This window comes from Syngnathus scovelli, chromosome 8 (assembly GCF_024217435.2).
Source record: "Syngnathus scovelli strain Florida chromosome 8, RoL_Ssco_1.2, whole genome shotgun sequence".
NCBI lineage: Eukaryota > Metazoa > Chordata > Actinopteri > Syngnathiformes > Syngnathidae > Syngnathus > Syngnathus scovelli.
The window spans coordinates 13949189-13969285 of record NC_090854.1 but is presented as its reverse complement, the minus strand read 5'-3'; the positions used below and the strand labels follow the sequence as shown (position 1 = coordinate 13969285).

At 41.6% G+C, this 20097-nt stretch overlaps 1 protein-coding gene across 1 annotated transcript in view; it reads right to left on the bottom strand.

Moving 5' to 3' along the window:
* The window catches only part of plcl1 (phospholipase C like 1), a 36730-nt gene that overhangs the window by 7927 nt on the left and 8706 nt on the right, over nucleotides 1–20097 (bottom strand). Inside the window, exons 2-6 of the mRNA XM_049728994.2 lie at nucleotides 4000–4074; nucleotides 3088–3375; nucleotides 2749–3024; nucleotides 1364–1755; nucleotides 137–1244 (exon numbers count right to left, since the gene is read on the bottom strand). Coding sequence (XP_049584951.1) covers nucleotides 137–1244; nucleotides 1364–1755; nucleotides 2749–3024; nucleotides 3088–3375; nucleotides 4000–4074 — 2139 coding nt within the window. The remainder of the gene's footprint in view (nucleotides 1–136; nucleotides 1245–1363; nucleotides 1756–2748; nucleotides 3025–3087; nucleotides 3376–3999; nucleotides 4075–20097) is intronic.

The window sequence follows — 20097 nt, the reverse complement described above, 5'->3', positions numbered from 1 at the left end:
TTACTAACCAAAACAGCAGCACCTACTCAGGACTGAAGGAATAAAGTGCAGTCGTGTTATAAAAACATTTTCTGCACCGCATCGAGGCAAAGTATTTATGATCTTAAGTTATTTTTAGAATATAATGCAAAGAAACCTTAATGCGAAGAGTTTGTGGCGGTACACCAGGCACGCAGCCATGTGTATGGGCGCTGAAATACGACACTTCATCCCTCATGACAGCAGGTCGGAGGACGTAACCGCAGCCTCCATTTTGAGAGAAGCGGCCCCTGTGAAGGTCCAGCATGGCACCGGGGGTCTGTTGGTTTAAGGCCACCAGCTGAACGCCCCCTTTCCAGTACCCCTGCGGGTTGGGGTTACTGGAGTCCAGGCGCACCGAGCTGGGCCGCACCCTCGTTAGAGTGCGCTTGGTGAACATAACGAGGTCTTCCGGAGTCTCTGTAGTTAGCCGCCCGGCCTCCCCCTCGCCCAGGGAGCATAGCGTCCAGTAGGGTGTCTCGTTCACTAAGGGAGTGCCGGGAGAGCCGGGACTGCTGGGCGGCGAGTGCTGCTTGCGAACGGCCCGTTGGGCATAAAAGTGGCGGCTGTCTGTCCGAGCGATGGCCACCAAGTCCGAGAGTTCTTTGTTTAGGCGGAACTTCCTAGGCTGAGAGGGTGGAGGTACCACCAAGACCACGCCCAGATCCTCCTCACCCGGGATGGTCATCCGCCGCCCAGCCAGAGGACCCCCTCCTCCAATCTCTTCTTCCTCCTCAGACACTTCCCCATCAGATCCTTCATGATCCGGAGGGAGCTTCTTGCCCACTATCAAGATACGTCCCTTTAGTTGCTCAGGGGAGGGTAAGGTGGTGGCTCGACCCCCCAGGCTGACTGGTAGGGACTCCGGAGTGTAAAGCCGAGAGCCAAGTACTTTCTTCAGGTGCTGAGCCATGGTACGCTGCTGGGCACGCGAGCAGCGTTGGCACAGGTACACCAGGAGCGGGTACCGCGAGGTCAGGAAGGCGTACTTGTTGACCACTTCCAAAGCGGATCGGATGGTGACGGGTGCGTGGTGGTGGTGCTGCTGATGATGGTGGCAAGAGATGTCTGGACCGTAGTCAACCCCAAGTAGAGGTTCTCCCTCTGGGCCGTCAGTTACTCCGAGCTCCAGGCAACGGCAGCCGGACTGAAGGGCTTTGATCAGGCCGCCCAGGTCTGCTCTGCCATGGACCTGATCATCCAGAAGGTAGGACCGGTATGAGGTGCTGAAGAAACAATCGGCAGAATTAGTGAATATCACTGGTCAAGAAACTTGTGAATACCTTGTATCCATGACAGTTAAGAATGTTTAAATATTACTTAACATCTGTGATGCATTGTGTACCTAATGTAGTAATGTGACAGGGGCAGGTTCATGTCCTGGCACACCCCCTCATGCTCAGGATCCAGCAGCTGGCACTCAGGAGATTGCAGATAGCGGGCGAAGCCGTCCAGCCCCAGCAGCCCCCTCTCCTTGCCCTGTGCTGAGGGCTCATAGCGCCTCAGCAGCTCCAAGCAGCCCTCGGTGGTGGCCAAGGACAGACCTTGCTCCGTCTCCAAGAAGAGGCGCAGGTCCTGAGGGTCCAGACACTCACGGTCCTTGGCCAGCTGCACCATCAGGAAGTAGACATCCGGTCGGGTGCACAGCTCGCAGTAGGCCTCTTGGAACTCCTCGCGTGTCACGTGGGAAGTCAGCTTCTCCTTGCTGCGCTGGATCTCCTTGAAGCGAAGACGGACCTGTGAGGACAAATGGAATGCTGAGCACAGTCCTATCAGTGAGAGATGAAAGTTAAACTTTCCAAAACTCTTTATTCATCCATTTCATGAAGTTAGTCGATCTGATTAAACGTTAGTTATTTTGTTTCGCAAAGGAAATGACCCAGATATATATATATATGGCGGTGGCGTAATAATGTCGTCCCTATTACTCATCCTTTGTCCTACTCTTCCTCACTCTTTAATCTTGTTCCTTTTCTTTTTAACATTCTTTTTCGTTACGTGCTCCTGGGAGGGGGGGGGGGGGGTGTAATTTGACAGCAGAGGACACATTGGATGAAGCAGCCAGAGTCACTGCCAATAATGAAAACCAATAAATGAAGCAAAGACTGCTGGAAAAAATTTTCTCACCAAGGCAAATTCTTCTTCACTCTATAAAAATCAGATTAGCATCTCTCCTCAATCAAATGCAGAAAGATGGTCGTCTCCTTGAGGATATTACATAACATTTGCAAAAAAAGCAGGCTTATTGACCTTGTTTGATTTTACTGAAGTGAATGGTGTAATCGCATTCACAGAGAGCCGCAAAAGTGACACGGAGAAGACAAAATAATTACTTGCGACACATTCTATAATCGTCTAAGTGTCTAATAATATAATCTAAATAATAACTAAATCATATTTTCTGCTAAAAGAACAAAGGTGACTTCTTAAAAGCATCCAGCGTAGAAATACGCTCATGGCATCTTTGGAAAATAAAGCACTTACATTAAGTCATACCGCAGAATTTAAGTGACTGTTTTATAAACCGAGTTTTACACTATACAGGAAAGTCCAAATTTAGAGTTGGAAGTTTCCTACATATCTACATGTCACGGAATTTAACCTATTGGAAGGTAACCTTGAGATGAACATCGGTTGAAAGTATATTGTGATTGTTATGATTTGTTGTTCATGAACCAAAATGATATGAATCAATTCATTCAAATGAAAATTACACAGCTTCATTTATACCTTGGCTTCCTTGATGCCAGGACAAAGTTTAACAATAGTTGTGACCGCCACGTCCTCAGACACGATGCCGTAACCATCTTCGTCCACTCGAGCAAACTCGGTCGCCAGCCAATCGCTCCTCATTTTGCTGCCCAGACTGCCTTCCATTGTTCCTCCTTCTCCCAGACCGCTCCCTCCGAGTCCCCCACCGACGACTGTGGGGTGAGCCAAAAGGTAACGGAGGCCCGTCACCCAGATATTGGCGACATCCGCTGAGAGTGCCACCAAATCTAGAGACTGTAGGGATTAAATTGTTTAGAAAAAAAACAACAATAGAAAAGTTTCATAACATGGTCTTACCTGGTAGTCCTCGCCATGTATGACAGAGAACGCAGCCTCCTCAGCCAGTTGTTCAGAGAGAAGTCCATTATGCAGGAAGGTCTCAGTGCTCTTCCCGGTCCGAACCTCCCGGATGCTGGAGACATCCAGGCGGGCCCGGTCTCCGTCCTTCTTGGACGGCTCCCAGCGTAAGCAACTCAGGTCGGTCTCCAGCGTGTAGAAGCGGCAGTAGATCCGCGAGTTGGGGCGCACCTTCTTCAGCTCACATCCGCCCTGCATGAAGGCCAGGCAGTCGGCCGCGCTGTTGACCTGGGCAGGGAAATTTTGGAGGGGGTGATTTTGCATATTAGTCTGCAAGATCTGAAAGGCAGGCGTTTTATATTTTGACGTAGCGACAGTACATGACGGTCAATGTTTCCGTCTACTCTCCATTGAAAGGTAATTTTCTACAAAAAATTGTTGATTCGTACGAACTGTTCAACTGATTATCTTTGTATGAAGGTCGTGAAGTTATTCAAGAGTAAAAATGTTCTAAAACAAATTGGTCCGTGAGTGCTCAGTGTTTGGTGTCCATTTAACAACCGAGTGGACCACGAGCTGAGTGCATTATATTTATTCATAGCACACTGCAGGAGCAAGGCTTGATTTAAAGCAAAGATTGTTTTAAGCTGGCTTTGCATTATAAATTCAGTTTTGGACCATGTTTTCTGAGAAACACGCATCCATGAATTTTCTCATGTTATGATGTATATGCCAAATAAAAGCTTTTGCATTCCTGGGGGGTAAATAAATACTTTCAGTGTTGGCTGTTACTCCCAAAGAGGTCAAGTGAAAATGTCAATTCAATTTAAAATTCCGCATTCCTGTTCAACGTCAAGGGTTTCATGATTAAAGTAGTATTGGTATTTTCGCTTGTTATGAGAGGTGCTATACCTTCTTCTCTGAGGGAATGCTGCTGAATGACACAGTCTTCTTTCTGCCTCCGCCCACCTTCTGTACCGAAGGATCCTGGGAAAGCAAAAAAACCTTTATGGTCAAAATGCGTGTGTGTGTATGTAATGAGGACAAAAATACATTTTACATCAGGCAGTTTCAGTTTGGTTTGACATGTTATTTTCGTTTCCACAAGGGGTATTGGGAGAAAATAACTAATGTAATATAGTAATATAAAATGATATATAATATAACATAACATAATATAATATAAAAATACGGTAAATCTATTTTTTTTACGTTTCACAGTAAACGTCCCACTCAGTATACACCACACATTAATAACAGACAGACAACGAGCAGGAAGAAGGGGCGGAGCTTTGTTTTGACCATGCAGGAAGTACAATTTACTTTTCATCTATTAATACAGCAGACATGTGCCGGGTGATGGCAATTGATAAAGTGCGTGTTGGCTTTCACTTTCACGTTTTCTAAATTTAGTCTTTCGTTTTCCTTTCATCTTCTTTTCACATACACATCCTTATTTAGTCCCTGACCGGATGCTTTTCCCGAGTAAGATGACCGAGTGGACGCAGGAATCTCTACTTTCCTCCTTTTGGAAGCAAGAATGCGTACACAGCACTCACTGTGCATGTAATTTTATTTGAATTCCAAAAGAGGAATGTGAAAGCACAGAGTGGGATAAAATTTATAACTACAGTTTATTCAAGACAATTATTTTTTAATTGCTGACCTCAAGACAGAGGTCAGTTTGGCAAGCATCATAAATTCGCTAACTAATAAAATCAATGTGAGTTTTTTCCTTTTAAGATGGATTTACAACAGAGATACCCAACCCGCTTATCTATACCAGCAACTTATAGACAGAACAAACACAAAAATTATTAGATGTCAGAAAGTACATAACAGACACACAAATCCACTTTTTGTGACACTTTAGTTTGGTGGCGTGCTGTGAGATTTTTCGAATTTAAAATATTTGCCTTGGCTCAGTAAAGGTCGGGATTTACTGATTGACTCGATATGGTTCAAGCGACAACCTTTAGATTTTTTTGCTCCAATTCGGATATGGGTCACATGTGTAAACAAAAGGAAAAATGCAATAAAACAATACCTTCGGATAGAATTAGAAATTAGCCCCCCACCAAATTTGCATTGAAAACAGATGAGCACTGGATATCTGTGAGTGCAGCATAAACACACAGATCAGATACCGAGAATTAATCAATAGTTGGCTTTGATACTGCAGTATGGTAAAAAAAAAAAACCTTTTGTTGCTTTAGCATGAGCACATTTCATTTCCAATCGGAAAAACTGGCAACACATGTACACATGTATGTACTGTATGTATGTATACAAAAGTGTGTGTGTGTGCGTGCGTGTGTGTGAAATGTCAGAAAAGACCATCACACTGGGTCATGAATTTAAAAATAGGTTGATAAACACACCCCGCTCACATGTCAGCTCTGCACTTACAATCACCCTCCACCAAGACATTGATTGACAGCTCCATCGCAGCATGGCGAGCAAATGTCAGTGGTTTGACAAGCTTCATCAGCGATGCGGTGAGAAGGTGTCAGCCGAGGGACCCGCTAATAACTGTTCGTATAGTATAAGGCGCAACGGCTTCCCTTGCATAAGTAAGTTCTTGTATTGTCATCAAACTCATGTTGCTGTCAAAGAAGCGTCATTTGAACATGATGCTTTATTACGGTTGTTTGGTATGAATTCGTTTTGCTTTTTTCACAACGTAAGCGAGTGTGCAGGCCCGACGTGAAACTGAATAAATCATGCATTTGCACGTAAGTTAGATTGGAGTGTGTGTGAAGAGGTGTGCCATAAACAGACCTACATACCAAGGTAACCTGACATTATCATCACCATCAATAATGTAATGTAAGGGAATGCAAGGGAAGCCAATGAGGGCAACCTGAGAGCTGAAAAATCTGCTGCGGTGCATCTGTGCTATAAATTGGAATTGTTCATGTATTCGGCTCACTCTTGAATACATAGCTGTTCAAATTCAGGGGTGTCAGGCTTGTTTTCAGCGCAGTCCATGATAGTTGGAATCACAGTTACAGTATTAGAAGAAAATGCAAAAAAAAATCCTGCTCATCTTTGGTGGAGACAGGAACTGATTTAAAAATATTTACATGAAAAACGTTTTTTAAGAAAACGTAAATAGTTTGTCCTCTTTAATGGATGATGTAGACCAGGGGTGTCAAACTCATTTTTTTGGCGGGCCATTATGACTGTCAACTCAAATAAATGTACGAGCACCTCATATTCTAAACAACTACAAAACAACCTGACAAATAACTCGTTTTCAAATCAGACGAGTAAAAACTGGTCAAATATTTAAAACAAAGACATTATTAAAAGTGAAGACAATTTGCAATTCTAGTAATGACACACGAATTTGATGCACAATTTGTCTTCGCGGACCACATAAAATGATGTGCCGGGCCGTATCTGGCCCTCGGGCCTTGAGTTTGACACCTGCGATGTAGCCAATGGCAACATTTTATTTTATTTTTTTATCATTATGCAATTAAGCCTGCTAGACACCAGCAGAGATGGGACCAAAATTTGCATTACACTTTGCAGATGTACTTATGGTAAAGTTGCAACATAAGATTTTTTTTTTTTTCATCCTCTTATTCTTACTTTTCCTGATTCATTCCCCCTCCCTCAGCCTTTGCTCCACTTCCCATCTGCTCTCTGACTTTTTCCTCCGGGCAGCGACTAAGCCGTGAAGCCAACGATCGAATAGCAGATGAACAATCCAAACAGAGTGTCATCAGAGGGTAAAGGGGGGGGGGGGGGGGGAAGAGAGGAGGAGGAGGGGAGTGTAAGAGTGGATTAGAACACATAGATGGCCTCTTGGGACAAAAGCCGAGTGGTGTATTAGAGATTTTGCCAGCCCGTGCTCACAGTTTCCTGGATGGCGTTGTGTGTCGGGCACGTCAATGTCAATGTAAAAATGTGCGAGACACACACACACATATACACATACAGAAGGCACACTCTGGATTATCAGCCTACAAACCCTCTCTAACATCCGAGGGCCTCAGCATCATCAGAGCAACCAGGCCACACATGCTCGGTCCACCTAAATACTCGCTGACCTGCTTTCGCTAAGCGCGTCTGTCCAGCCCCGTCTGGTCAACTTAATGAAAAGACGTTTTCTGGAATGTTTACGTGAACAAAAGCAAACAGCGCTCATCGATGAGGCGGGATTGGAAATCCATACGTTTGCGTAGCCAGCATCGAAGTTGATGCTGATGTTTACCTTGCATGCCAAGTCGTGATCAAGCATGTCGGCTTGAAGGTCTCGCAGAAACTTTGCGGCTCGATAATTGTTAGAGTTTTGTTTCTGTTTCTGTTGTTGCTACTTGTTGCAAAGCTGCTGATCAATAACAGGAATCCTTTTGGGTCAATATCATGAATACAAAGAATTGATTTGTTGCTAACTTTTTCTTTTTTACCTCTATCGCATTCTTTAAATACATTTAAACTTATTAAGTGTTTCTTTTGTGTTCTTACTCTCTCGCTCAAACAGTGACAAAAAAGTCACAAAGCATGATTGCTTTCAATTGTTGTTTTCTGGGCATGAACAGAAACTAAAATCCTGAAACCTCAAAAAGTAGACGTGCTAACCACTATCTTGCCGTGCTGCCCAGAAAGAAAATAAATTGTACCTAATTAAACGGCGTAGCTAATTGTTCTGATGAAGGATGAACAATTGCACCACCATCGTCTTGAATACGGTAGATAAAAGTAGCAGAAGGCAAGCAAGAATTGCTGTCAAAATAAATAGACAAAAGGACAATGGGTCATTGTAGTCTTCATGGAGCAGGTCTGGACAGCAGCTGGCTCTTCACGGTCACATGACATACAGCCACTCAGACATGCCTTGTTATTTTACAAAATTACTTTACCGGCGGGGAAAATAATTTGAACTGGACTGTTTGCTTCACAAATGAAAGCTTGGCAACAGTAATGAAAAAAAAAAAGACAAAATAATAAAATTAAGTCACAATAACCTTCAATTTAAATGAACTGGGGGAGCCAATGGAACATTCATGTGAAAATCCATTTACAGCTGTGGCACGAACACAAACACCCACATTTTAATTTCCATTCATTGACCTAGTAACTAGTTAACCTTGTGCATAAATCACACATGACTGACACGCCCCTCGTAAACACCTGGCCGTTGCGTGATTCTGCTCCCAATCGGATCTCATGATCTGATGCCATAAATCCAGCTACTGATCCGCAGTCACACTGGCGGCAGATTAACTCAATAGATTACCGCTCGAGGCGGCTGCTAATCCGGTGCTACCATGTACGCCACCATCATAGTAAGCCGTGTGACAATGACGTTTTGTTTTGATTGACATCTGATAATTTGTATGACATTTCTGGATCAAAATATTAGGAACAGTTCTCTGTATGGAACACAATAAACCACGATAGTAAAAGATTGTTTACATGAATATATTTCTGTCAGTTTTAATCAAACTGAGCATTATTATCTTTGTAAAGGCACACAAAGGACGAGACATCAGCTCTCCTTCATGTCTACAATATTTATCTTCATCTACTTCCCTCTCTTCTTGTTACTGCTCAAGAACGGTGGTCGCCCCCGACAACCGCCTCCCCCCTCCACTCTGTCCTTGTAGATCAGCTCTCTGTTATTGTCTCATCCTTTCCCCTCCCTTGCCCTTTCCTTCCTCCATTACACTATTCAAGCATTAACATTCTCCAGGGAGCCCCTAAAGGGGGATTTAGCAGAGGGTCTTTTTTTTTTTTTTTATGGGGGGGGGGGTCTTTATCCCATGAGATGACACACTTCCAAGTCAAGAGGACGTTTGTTACATAACAGCGTCAAGCTCGTCTGACTCCAGTGAAATCCACTAAGTGTACACATGAGTGGCGGGACAGAGGGGAGGTTAGGAGAGAGAAGATTGAAACTGGAATGAATGGTGATGAAAGCGAGGGAGGAAGCGGGGCAAGATTGTGGGAGAAAATGACTGAAAGGCAGAAGATGATAAACTATCTGTTCCAAAGTACAGAAGTGCTACAATTTGGTGCAGTTGTAGAGTAGAATAAGGTGCAATTACAAGTGCGTTCGCACAATGAATTCATAGAGTTGAGTTTGAATTAAAGCTCGTCTCAAGGGAATATAAAAATTCAAAGTCATCTGGATATGCGGCTGGAACAAGACAATGGGCTGTGCCCAACGGAAGTCTCGCTCAAAATTTGGTCTAACTGTACGCATGGGCAGTTTTCTTTTTGGGGGTATTTTTCACAGCCAAGCGCAGTTCGTAATGGACGTTTGCGCCGTTATGGGCGTGAACACAGCCGACTTGCTTCTCAGCCAATGGGAGAGAGTCCTCACATTTCCTTAAAATTCAGTGAGTCAAAGTTTATTGCTATGAGGCGGGCACTTGGAGAATGCCTTCCACCCCGATCTTTTGTGTCAGGCTATGAGATAAATAATGGTAGCTGGTTTTACATAATCTCAACATTGCGTCTGAAATGCAGGCAGTATCGCTGTACGCAACCATGACGTGGAGGCACAGGACAAATATTTGTGTCAACATTTTTGAAATACCAGAAACCAAACTGATTGAGATAAAGTCACCAAAATTCCACCTATAAATGTTTTTAACTCTAAAAATAAATCTAACAAATACACTGCTAACCCCAATACTTTTGTGCAGATCAGATTAAAGGTGGATAAGGAAGTATCCAGTTTTGGTGCCGATCCCGATAAAGGTGCAGTTACACAAGTTCAGTCTTGGCAGCAATGGTATGCGTTAATCTCCTCAGAGTTCCGTAGAAAAGTGAAGTCATAAGCTGGGTCGTCTATCTACTGAGAATGAGCAGAGCAATTTAAGAGGTGCATGGAGGAAGAAGATCAAAGCTGGAATGGTGATGAAAAGGAAAAAGGAAGCAGGGCATGGTTGAAAGGGAAAAGCAACAGAAGAAAAGAAGAAATGATGAGCACACTTTTAGACTGGGAATTAAATTGAACGGAATTGTTGTATGCTTTTTGGTACGTGTTGCTGCTCCATGTGCAATTGTTTGAAGATTTATAATAAACTACATTACATTATATTACGGTATTTATGCTCTTTTCTGTAACCTTGGCACAGCAAGCCGAAAGTAGCAATACCAGTAATTTAAAACCTCGCATACACAATTTATGAAGGTATTAAGATGCTCCCAGTTTGACCTAAATAACCTATTAGACATTTTACAAACCTATAACTTCAATAAAAGTAATGTTTTCCTTCATGTATCACAGCTACTGTACATACTTGCGTAACGTCACGGTTTAGCGAAACCTACGAATCTCTGTTATTTTTAAACAATGTGCCTTTTGCGTTTGTTTTAGATCCAAAAGGAGATACAGCATTTCACAAGCCGGTGAAGATAAGACAATGGAAGTGTGTATTTTCCAGCTAACAATGCCGATTTCCTGGCATTCTGAACTAAACTTTCCTCAGCATTACAGAGACCAGAAGCCCTTACAGCGCTTTCCGAGGTTTAAGGCCTTGTAAGGGCAATCGCTTCATCAATTGAGTCAAATGAGGGACAGTTAATAAGTTCGCAAACTAAAATAAAACAACAGTCCAGACTGCTATCAGAGCACTGCGTGTTTGTGTGTGGGTGTGTGGGAAGGAGAGTGCACCAAGATGAGCTGGATGAGTGCCATGTGTGCTTCAGAAAAGGAGATGTTTGCTAAATGCCTTGATGAATCTTTCACACAAGACGAGGCACAGATGAAGATAGAAAGAAAATGACTAAGAATGAAAAGCAGGCTGAGGAAGATAAATAATTGACTATAAGGTAATTAAATGGCAGGTGTTGAAACTGAGCGCATGCACTGTGATGATGACATTACACAAGTGTTTTTTTTTAGAGCAAAGACTTGGAACCAGATAAAAGTTAAATATTCATATTGATAAAATTTCTTCTTGTGTTACCTTACTCCAAAAAAAGCAAATGTTCATCATTAGCCATTCTATTTCCTCCCCCAGTACTCATTTCTCATTTCTACTTGCAATCCTTGAGCCCTCTTGAAATTACTTTAGTTTCCTCTGAGCTATAATTTTTTTAGGCCAAGGCCATTTCCCTTAGCAACATGGTAAGAACGCCAATCATAACCAAAGCTACATCGAGGTTTATCGTTTGTGAGCAAGCCATATCGGCAATTTTGAGGCGAGATTTATAATTACTGTAAAATGTAAAATGATCTTATGCGTTATCAGTTTTACACTAAACTTTAACTGGGAATAACAAATAAATAGTTTTAAAGCAAGCAGGTCTTAAATTTCCGCATTTAATGGGCTTATTACTGGTCTCGATAGCAATAATGCAATGATTGCAATCATCTCCCCCAAAAAAAATGCATTCCACAAATGACAAATCGCAACTGCTACATAGCAAACAAAGGACGCTCATTAATTTATGCGTTGGGTAGACGTCGCTCAACTTCTCCGACCTAGCTGATGTCAAGCTGTCTTTTTAGCGTGGAGGCAGAAGCAATGTTGCCTCTGCTGGTTGCAACCAAGTACTGCACTCTACTTTGACTCAATTGCTTCAAGACACAATTAATCAACCATCACTTCCACACAATCCACAAAATTCTTAATCTATATCTCAATTAACTCTTATTCTTAAATACTCTGGAGGGAGTGACTGTTTGTTTCTCACTGCTGGCACTAGAAGACTGATGTCAGTCGAGCGTGAAAATAATTAAGAGCTTGCATAAGGCAAATGCTTTGCTGTCCTTTTTCTTTCAAAGCCAAGCCCTCCAAAATGGCAATGCTGAAAAGATATGTAAGTGTTGGGTTAAATAAGCGCATAAGAAACACACGGGTAAAAACGAAACCCGAAGCTGCTATTATGCAAACTGTGAGGCAAACGTCTCGATGTAATAATGACATTCATGTTCCCTACTTAATCTGCGCAATAAGCATCAGGCAAGGCACCGCACTCTGACCTCATTTCCCCTGAAAAGGAAGAAGAGCAATACATGCTGCTGTTGTGTTTTTACACAACGCAAAAAAAAAATGAAGCTGAGGCCTCAGCATTAAAATGTTGGGCAAAATAAAACAAAGTGAGACAGATGGACAAATGATGTATTGACGCTAACATTATCGGACAGAGACAACACAAGTGGTATGTCAGAATATTTCTATCAACATAATCAAACGACTGACGTAAGGTACCGAAGCGTATTAACATGACAAACACTCATCGGAAAAAATTATATGATACACACATGACAGAACATTGAAAGCCAGGTGACAGGATGTGCAGATGCATTAACGCAGATGAATTGATGTGTGAAAGGACAGATTCATTGGATGTATTCGATTCTCTGATTAGGATTTACAAATCTGTACTTCAGTTGTCCTCACAGCTAACCTGACCTGTGATTAGTTCCTGCTCAATGCCGCGTTCAAAACTGTCCTGTGATTTACTGGAAGCTGCTCTGAGTCAGCTTGGATAGAAAATGCCATTGGAAGTTCAGTGGGACTGGCATGGTGTTAATTCCCCACTCTAATCCCCGTTCACACACTGCCATTGACTGGTAAGCAGTCAGCTGGGAAGAATTATCGATCATGTCTGAATTTACATAAGATCAATTGCAGCTCAACGTGTCATTCAGATGGTGCTCTGATGATGATTGGCAACCAGTCCATCCAGAGTGGCGTGTAGTCTGCAGGCATTCGCATTAAATCCGCTCTGATACATTCCAGGATAAAAAAAAAAAATGGATGAATGGAGGTTTTAATTGCCTTTTTGTTACGTGAGTCTTTTCTTGGTGGATGTGAACAAGTGCATTATTTGCGGCGAGATTTCATCAAGGAGAGGCAAAGCTAATCAAGCAGATTTGAGTTAATCGTCTTCTCTGTTAATAAGCGCACCTCCGAGCGGGCTGCACATATGGCATGATGGATGTAGCGGGGGAAGGGATCGGCGTGAGAAAATGATGAGAAAAGAAGGCGGGGCATACACTTGACGGCCAAAGGGAGACATGGGAGTAGGGGACAGCCGTGCAGCAGCCGTCCATGAAATAAATGATGATAAATGCTGTTCTGGTACTACCTGAATAAATTTAGATAGGGGGAAAATGAACGTTGTGACTTATTTGCCATTTTCCACGGGCTATTACAAACAAGACTTTGAGAGGAAGCTCCGTGGCATATACAGTACTGTGCTACCGTTTATTTAGTTCACTCCATATAAATAGAAAAAACATCAATTAGAAAAATAAATAATTAAATAATTAAAATTTTAAAAAATAGAAAATGTCAATGTCAAAGTATGATTGATTGAGGAAGAGGTTAGCTCGGCTAGAACATGTCCTTGGCAGTGTGATGATTCACATTCTAGCTGACTTACTGCAATATTATTTATTAAATTTGATAGTTTTGCAACAACCCTCTGTTGTCTTCTGCCCACAATTTGCTATTGGATAAAAACTGTTGTTTTCTTCATTTGGCGCTGTTTGTCAGTGTCTCGATTTGACTGATGTGTTCAATTCAGAGTCTTTTTCAGTTTCCCGCGTTTTTAAGTAGGGGGGAAAAAAAAGCTCTCCAAACGGAGATGAGTTGGTTGATTGCTGGTTGTATCCAGCTCAGGTTGTGTCAAAATAAAGCCCAAAAAAAAAAAAAGCAAATGACACAGGTGGAAATGAACCCTCTCCTTGCGGTCTGAGCCGAAATCTCAGGAGATTAAATACTGATTGACACATGAATAGAACCATGCGGCGGCACTATGTGTGTGTGTGTTTGTGTGTGTGTGTCACATGCCTGCGTGTGTGAGAGAGAGAGAGAGAGAGAGAGAGAGAGAGAGAGAGAGAGAGAGAGAGAGAGAGAGAGAGAGAGAAAAGAAGAAAAAAAAGCTCCCAGCCAGTGCAAGCGTGTGTACACAGGGGCCAAAACATCCTCGGGTGGCACCCAGCTGACGGCTGGTGCGGGTGATACACTAGGCTAGGGTAACACACACACACACAGACACACACACCATGTAAGCAACTGATGACCTCCTTGACAAAAATACAACTAAATATTACATAATATAATCCGCTTATGTAACAAAAATACATACATATGCACGGGAGACAAATGCAGGAAACAAGGTCACGTAATGCAGATGAACAGTCAAGCCCAGGTAAGGGTATGAAAAAACCTTTGATAATTTGCGATAACGGTTACTATTTACTCACAAAAAAATATATATAAATCATCCAACCACATGCGTTCACTATGTTTGACACCATTGCACTCACCTAAATTCTTACATCTTGTCTTGCTATGAAAGGGTTACAAAATGCCATGGCGTATTGTTCCGTCCGGGCATGTGTAAAGTTTTTTTTAATATTTATATATACCCTCTGTTGCATATAGTGCCTTATTTGATTCACAGCAAAATGGGCCCATAAGGTAAGGACTATTAACTAAGACCTTGTCCTACATAAGCGCCATTATTTGTCATCACTACGACCTCCTTATCAGCCGCAAACTCATTTGCGCTTTTTTTGTACACGTCTTCTATCTTTTCAATGCACACATGACATCTGCTATCTCTCACACACGCACCATTAAACACACACACGGCACTATATATAGACAATCCTGTCCCACAGGAAGTCCCGTACGTGCCGTGTACGAGAATGTGACACACACACTTGTGCTGCAATAAAGTCCTCCTTAATATGCACTTTGCTGCATCATTGATGAAAGGTGTCATGTCACAGCAAGTCAAATATTTTATGATTACACGAAATGAAAATCAAAATAAAGTAAATAAAATGACTTTTTGAAGATGCATGATATTTGTAGTTAACCACTATAGACGCAGAGCACTTCCATAAAAATAAAAAATCAGAACATAAATGACGCCCCACCTATAAGGTTTAGAATTGCCGAAAGATGACAGCAAAAAAACTCCTTCACTCGTTTCACATAGACATGGCACGAAATGGGGTCAAAGTAAATACTACGCATATATTGCAAGTAAGCAGTAAATAATCTTTTTTTTTTTTCCAGATAAGAACAGCTTCCTCCCAATACAGCAGATGTAAATGTGTGAATGCCAAACCATGAATATGCTTAAAAAGAATGAATCATTAATTTGGACGACAAGGTACAGAATCTTGAGAGTTGAGTCTTTTCACATAAACTAAACACGGATCACTTTACAGCACAGAGGTCAAACTCAAGGCCCAGGGGTCAGTTACAGCCCACCATATCATTTTATGTGGCCCGCGAAGACAAAATTGTGCATCAAATTTGTGTGTCATTACTAGAATTGCAAATTGTCTTCACTTTTGATACAGCATGGTGTAATTCAGTTTTTTTATTTGATTATTTTATTTTTTTATCATCCATCCAGTTTATATTGCGCTTGTCCTGAGGCATCCTAACCACTAGCCTGCACTGTTTTTTAATTACCTTAGCCATATTTTTCTGGCCAGTCTCTTGAAACCGCAATATGTTCCAAGATATCCAAGTATAGAGCCATATTTTGAAAACTCCAAATTGTGACTTCAGAGATGCCATTGTATAAAGTAATAAACTGAGTTTGAATACACAGTGTCTATTACGGTCCTAACTGATCCTCCTCTGGTGGTTTTATTTGATTCCGCCCAGTCCCGGCATCAATCCACGATCATCTACGGTTCACGCCACACTTCACTTTTAAAGCTCTCTTTTCATTCCATGCCTCCCTTCCATTATTCACATTGTAGGCTTGCCTCTCCTCCTCCACCTCCTGTTGCGTGCCATTCCCAGCTGGATGTAGGACGCATGGCGGGCAGTAATGAGAGTGCACAGCATTGTCTGCGGGAGGCACACATTCACTCGCCACCGTGAATCTCTGTAACCATGGAAATAGGTGACACAACAGCATCACCGTGCACAGATGTGGCACTCTCCGTGCCTCACGATTCCATTTTTTGACGCCATCACCGGCACACTAACCCAGAGCGGTAACCTGAACTTACAGATAATCATTCTTATAAACAACATTTTACATTATTGAAATTGCAATTACAGTGGGACTTATGACCACTGATGGGACAAGTCAAAAGTGATAACTTTAACTTTCCATGATGATGGTAGACATTAGATTTTCCCCAGCTACGTGTTGTTGTTGGGCCCTTTACTAGCTGTCGCTGGTTGGTGAGGCCCCCAAGAGATGACGATAAACTGTAAACAGACACTACGTTGGGATTTGGAGCACTCCCCAATTGGGCACCACACAGACAGACTTGTTGAAAATAGTCATATCAATTAATGTTGTATATATCTTATATCCATATACATATATATATATAGGGACAAAGTTTTAAAATGGGCCATTCATTGAAGGTGCGCCTTATAATCCGGTGCGCCTTATAGTGCGGAAAATACGGTACTTCTGTAGGTTTTGTCCCTTCCATTCTCTCTCTCATTTGCGTAGGAAAGCTTCCATTTTTATATTTCTCTCCCTACCTCTTTGAGTTTGTTTTTGTATTCTACTTGTTTATTTACATTAAACTTTTGTTGTTGACTTTTGTTGATTAATTTAGTTCAATAAATTCTGCTCTCGCTCTATTATGTAAGTCTGTTTTGGGGTTGTTTGTGAATTTTCTATAGTGGTGCAAAATGAAATGAAAACTGCGCATTGAAGCTGTGGCCTTGAGAAACTTGTAGGTGACGCTTTCAGCAGAGGATTTATATCCTCATTGTTGGTTGAAGCAATTATAGAAGAAAGCGGAAAGGTTTGAAATGTCTATTCACCATTGGGATCAGTGATGTCACGATCACAGTATGCATGTTCGCTCCAGGTTAAGCTTGACAGTAAACAAGCAACTTGGCGAATAACATGATGCTGCTCTTGCCTTCGACTTATCAACAGCACCGACATCTCGATTGAAAAAAAAAGGGGCTGTCAAAATACTGCCCTTTAAGGTGCAAAAAAACAAGCGCCCCGCAGTCGTCAAGCGGCAACAGTCAAATAGTGCCGACATTTGCCAAAATGATGCAGCCATGAGTCACTAATATTTTCCTTTAATGAATGTCATGGCTAAAAGGCTGAAAACATTCCACAACATTCTTGGCAGGGTCAGCCATGGCATAAAGGTCGTATATTAGGGATTAGACAAAGTACGGCTAACATCCCCTTTGTGCTGAATTATAATATCGCAGCACATTTTCCCTTGCCCAAACGTGAGTCACCCTGCCCCCCCTCTGGAGCCAGGCCTGGGGGCGGAGCTCGTTGGCGAGCGCTTGGTGGCTGGGCTTACACCCTTGGGGGCCGACCGGGACCTGGCCGACTGAGATTGCATTGCAAAAATGTCAGATACATACTCGATCGAGCAGCTCGTACAAAATGATTTGAGAAAAACTGTCATTCATTAAAAAAAATAATAATAATTGATACAGGTCTTAGATACAGGTCGCAACTCCTTAGATGGGGAGAGATTTTACTTACATTATGACTCGCATGAAAAAACACCAATTTATCGTAATAGATGTGTGTGTTGGAATGGTGGTGTATTGCTAAATCAGGTTTTCAGATATGACGGGACACCTCGCTCATCAGCTGAAGACTAATAACCTATTAACGTATTGGCTCAAAACGAATATTAGGGAGACACAGCATGCTAACGAGCTCAGTGATATGTCACCTCGGGCCGTCCATCTCTGGTTGCACAAACTCCCCATGTTATTTATTTTAATAGGATGTCTAGACAAAGACATCCTAGAGTTAGAAACATGGGGAGAATGGATGAGAGAGGAGAGAAAATATTAATCAATCAACGGACAAAAAACTGACAATACTAGCAATTTATGTAAAACAATATAATACAATATTATAAAACAGAACAAAAATGACAAAGCAATGAAGTGACGCCTTTTAAAGACGATGAAAACAAAAAAATACAAGAACAGAAAATAGACCAAGGTTGATCATTTCTAAAAACCATTAATGTAATCTGTACCTCAATTTTAAAATGGCAAGTTATTGAAAAATAATTGAAATAATGCGATTGCACAAGTGTGCACACCCTCTTATGACTGGAATGTGGCTATGGTCGGAATAAATCAAATCACATCCACATTCGTGTGAAATGACAGCCAGCACACATCTGGTAGCTCCTCTGATTAACCCCAAATGAAGTTCTGATGTTTCAGTAGGCTTTTCCTGACTCTTTTTTTCTCAAGTAGAAGACTTAGCGCTAATACTGACTGGTATGTGGGGCTTTTCCAGCTGAAGAAAAGCAGCTAAAAAAAAATTATGCATGCTGCCACCACCATGCTTTATTGCGTTTTTACCAAACATATCTTTTGAAATTGTGGCCAAAAGGTTCTGCTTTGTTTCAATGTACCATTTTTTTTTCTTGTTCGGGACAAATCACAAAGATTTTATTGAATAGCCCAGTTTTTTTATTAAATACACAAGGCATAAAAGTTCCTTTCAATATAAAATCTCAGTGGGAGTGTTATACAAGTCCAACATTAGAAGCAAAAAATCTCATAAAACATCAGAAGCAATGATTGGATAAAATTTTCTTTCCATGATTTTAGTTGAATAGCCCTCGAAAGACTTTCAAGAGGGGAAAAAAAGTTACCCACCCCTAAGAAAAAACACTTTAGCCAGAGTAGCAGTGCCGTGATAACAAACAAAGATGGATGGGAAACGTAAGCTTTTTAAAACAAGCCGAGACAGAGATAGAGAGCGGCGCAAAAAAAATCGAGCGAGGCTGCAAAGAAGTGTGAGTGAAATGTTTACGGTGGGTTGGAATAATGGAGACAGAGGGGGACGGAGCGGAAAGACATCTGGTGAACAAAGCAAACCACATCGTGCATCCAATATTCACTCATTATAACTTCATTATTCTTATTATTAAATCATATTTCTTTAATATCAACACACACCTGGCGGTTACATAATGCGTTGTTATAATAAGTAGTGGCAATCTCTGGTTAATATACTGCATTGGAATATCGCGCAATTTGTTACTGTATGTTAGGATCACAAAATTGAAATCACGCTTACTGCCATGTGTTGCCTCGTTTTTGTAGGAACATAATCACCTATCGCCAGATAAATTCATTTCCCACAATTCCAAACTTGTGATTTCATAAAAGTGAAGCCCAAAATGTGCACAAAAGATTCTGCAGTGACAGCAGATTAACATCTATTAATCCCAAAATTCCAAATTTTTAACTCTATTATTCGTGTCTCTTTATTCAATTTAAAAGGTCCTGTACTTGGTAATCTGGTTTTAGTACACCACTGAAAGATTTTTGGATAAACTGCTCCGCCACCTTGCTTATCAGACAAAGAGAAGACATGTTTTCATTCTTTACCGAGTTTAACTTTTGTTTCCACTTGTGTGACAAAGAAAGAAGCCAAGAAAAAAATGACAAGACCGCAATACATGATTCACAACAGAAATAATTATCTTCACATTCCACCGACATCACTTGCCACCTCCAATGAATGTGATTTTTTTTTTTACACCAAATGAATAATGCATAAGAAAAAGAACACAGCACATAACTCAAACCACAAAAAGAAGACCGCACATAATTCTAACCACAAATTACCTTCACCTTTCGGGTTTATTGACAGCACACGACGATAATGTTGCTTTACCATAAACAGGCGAGCAAGTGAGCTAATTGCTAGCAAAATGTTTTGAGACTATGCACTGTACAAGTGACCTTCCTGACCCTGCATGTGGCCACCGTTTGACTTCATGCTAATTAGCCTCGCATGTTCCCATGAGCACAGCGGGATGCTTTGCATGGAAGGCATCCATCCTGCGGTTATAAAATGAACACACAGTATGTAAATAAAAATGACCTGTCACCAATAATCCAGTCAGGGGTCGTCAGATAATCTGGGCGATACTCTGACAGGCTATCAATAAAGTGCTTACGAGTCCCCTGTGTCAAAGTGCAAGAGGTGAACTCTTAGTGAGACCAACATAGCAAGAGAGTCTACTAATAGAAAAGGATTAATGACAAAACCCATTACACTTCTTTTCGTCTT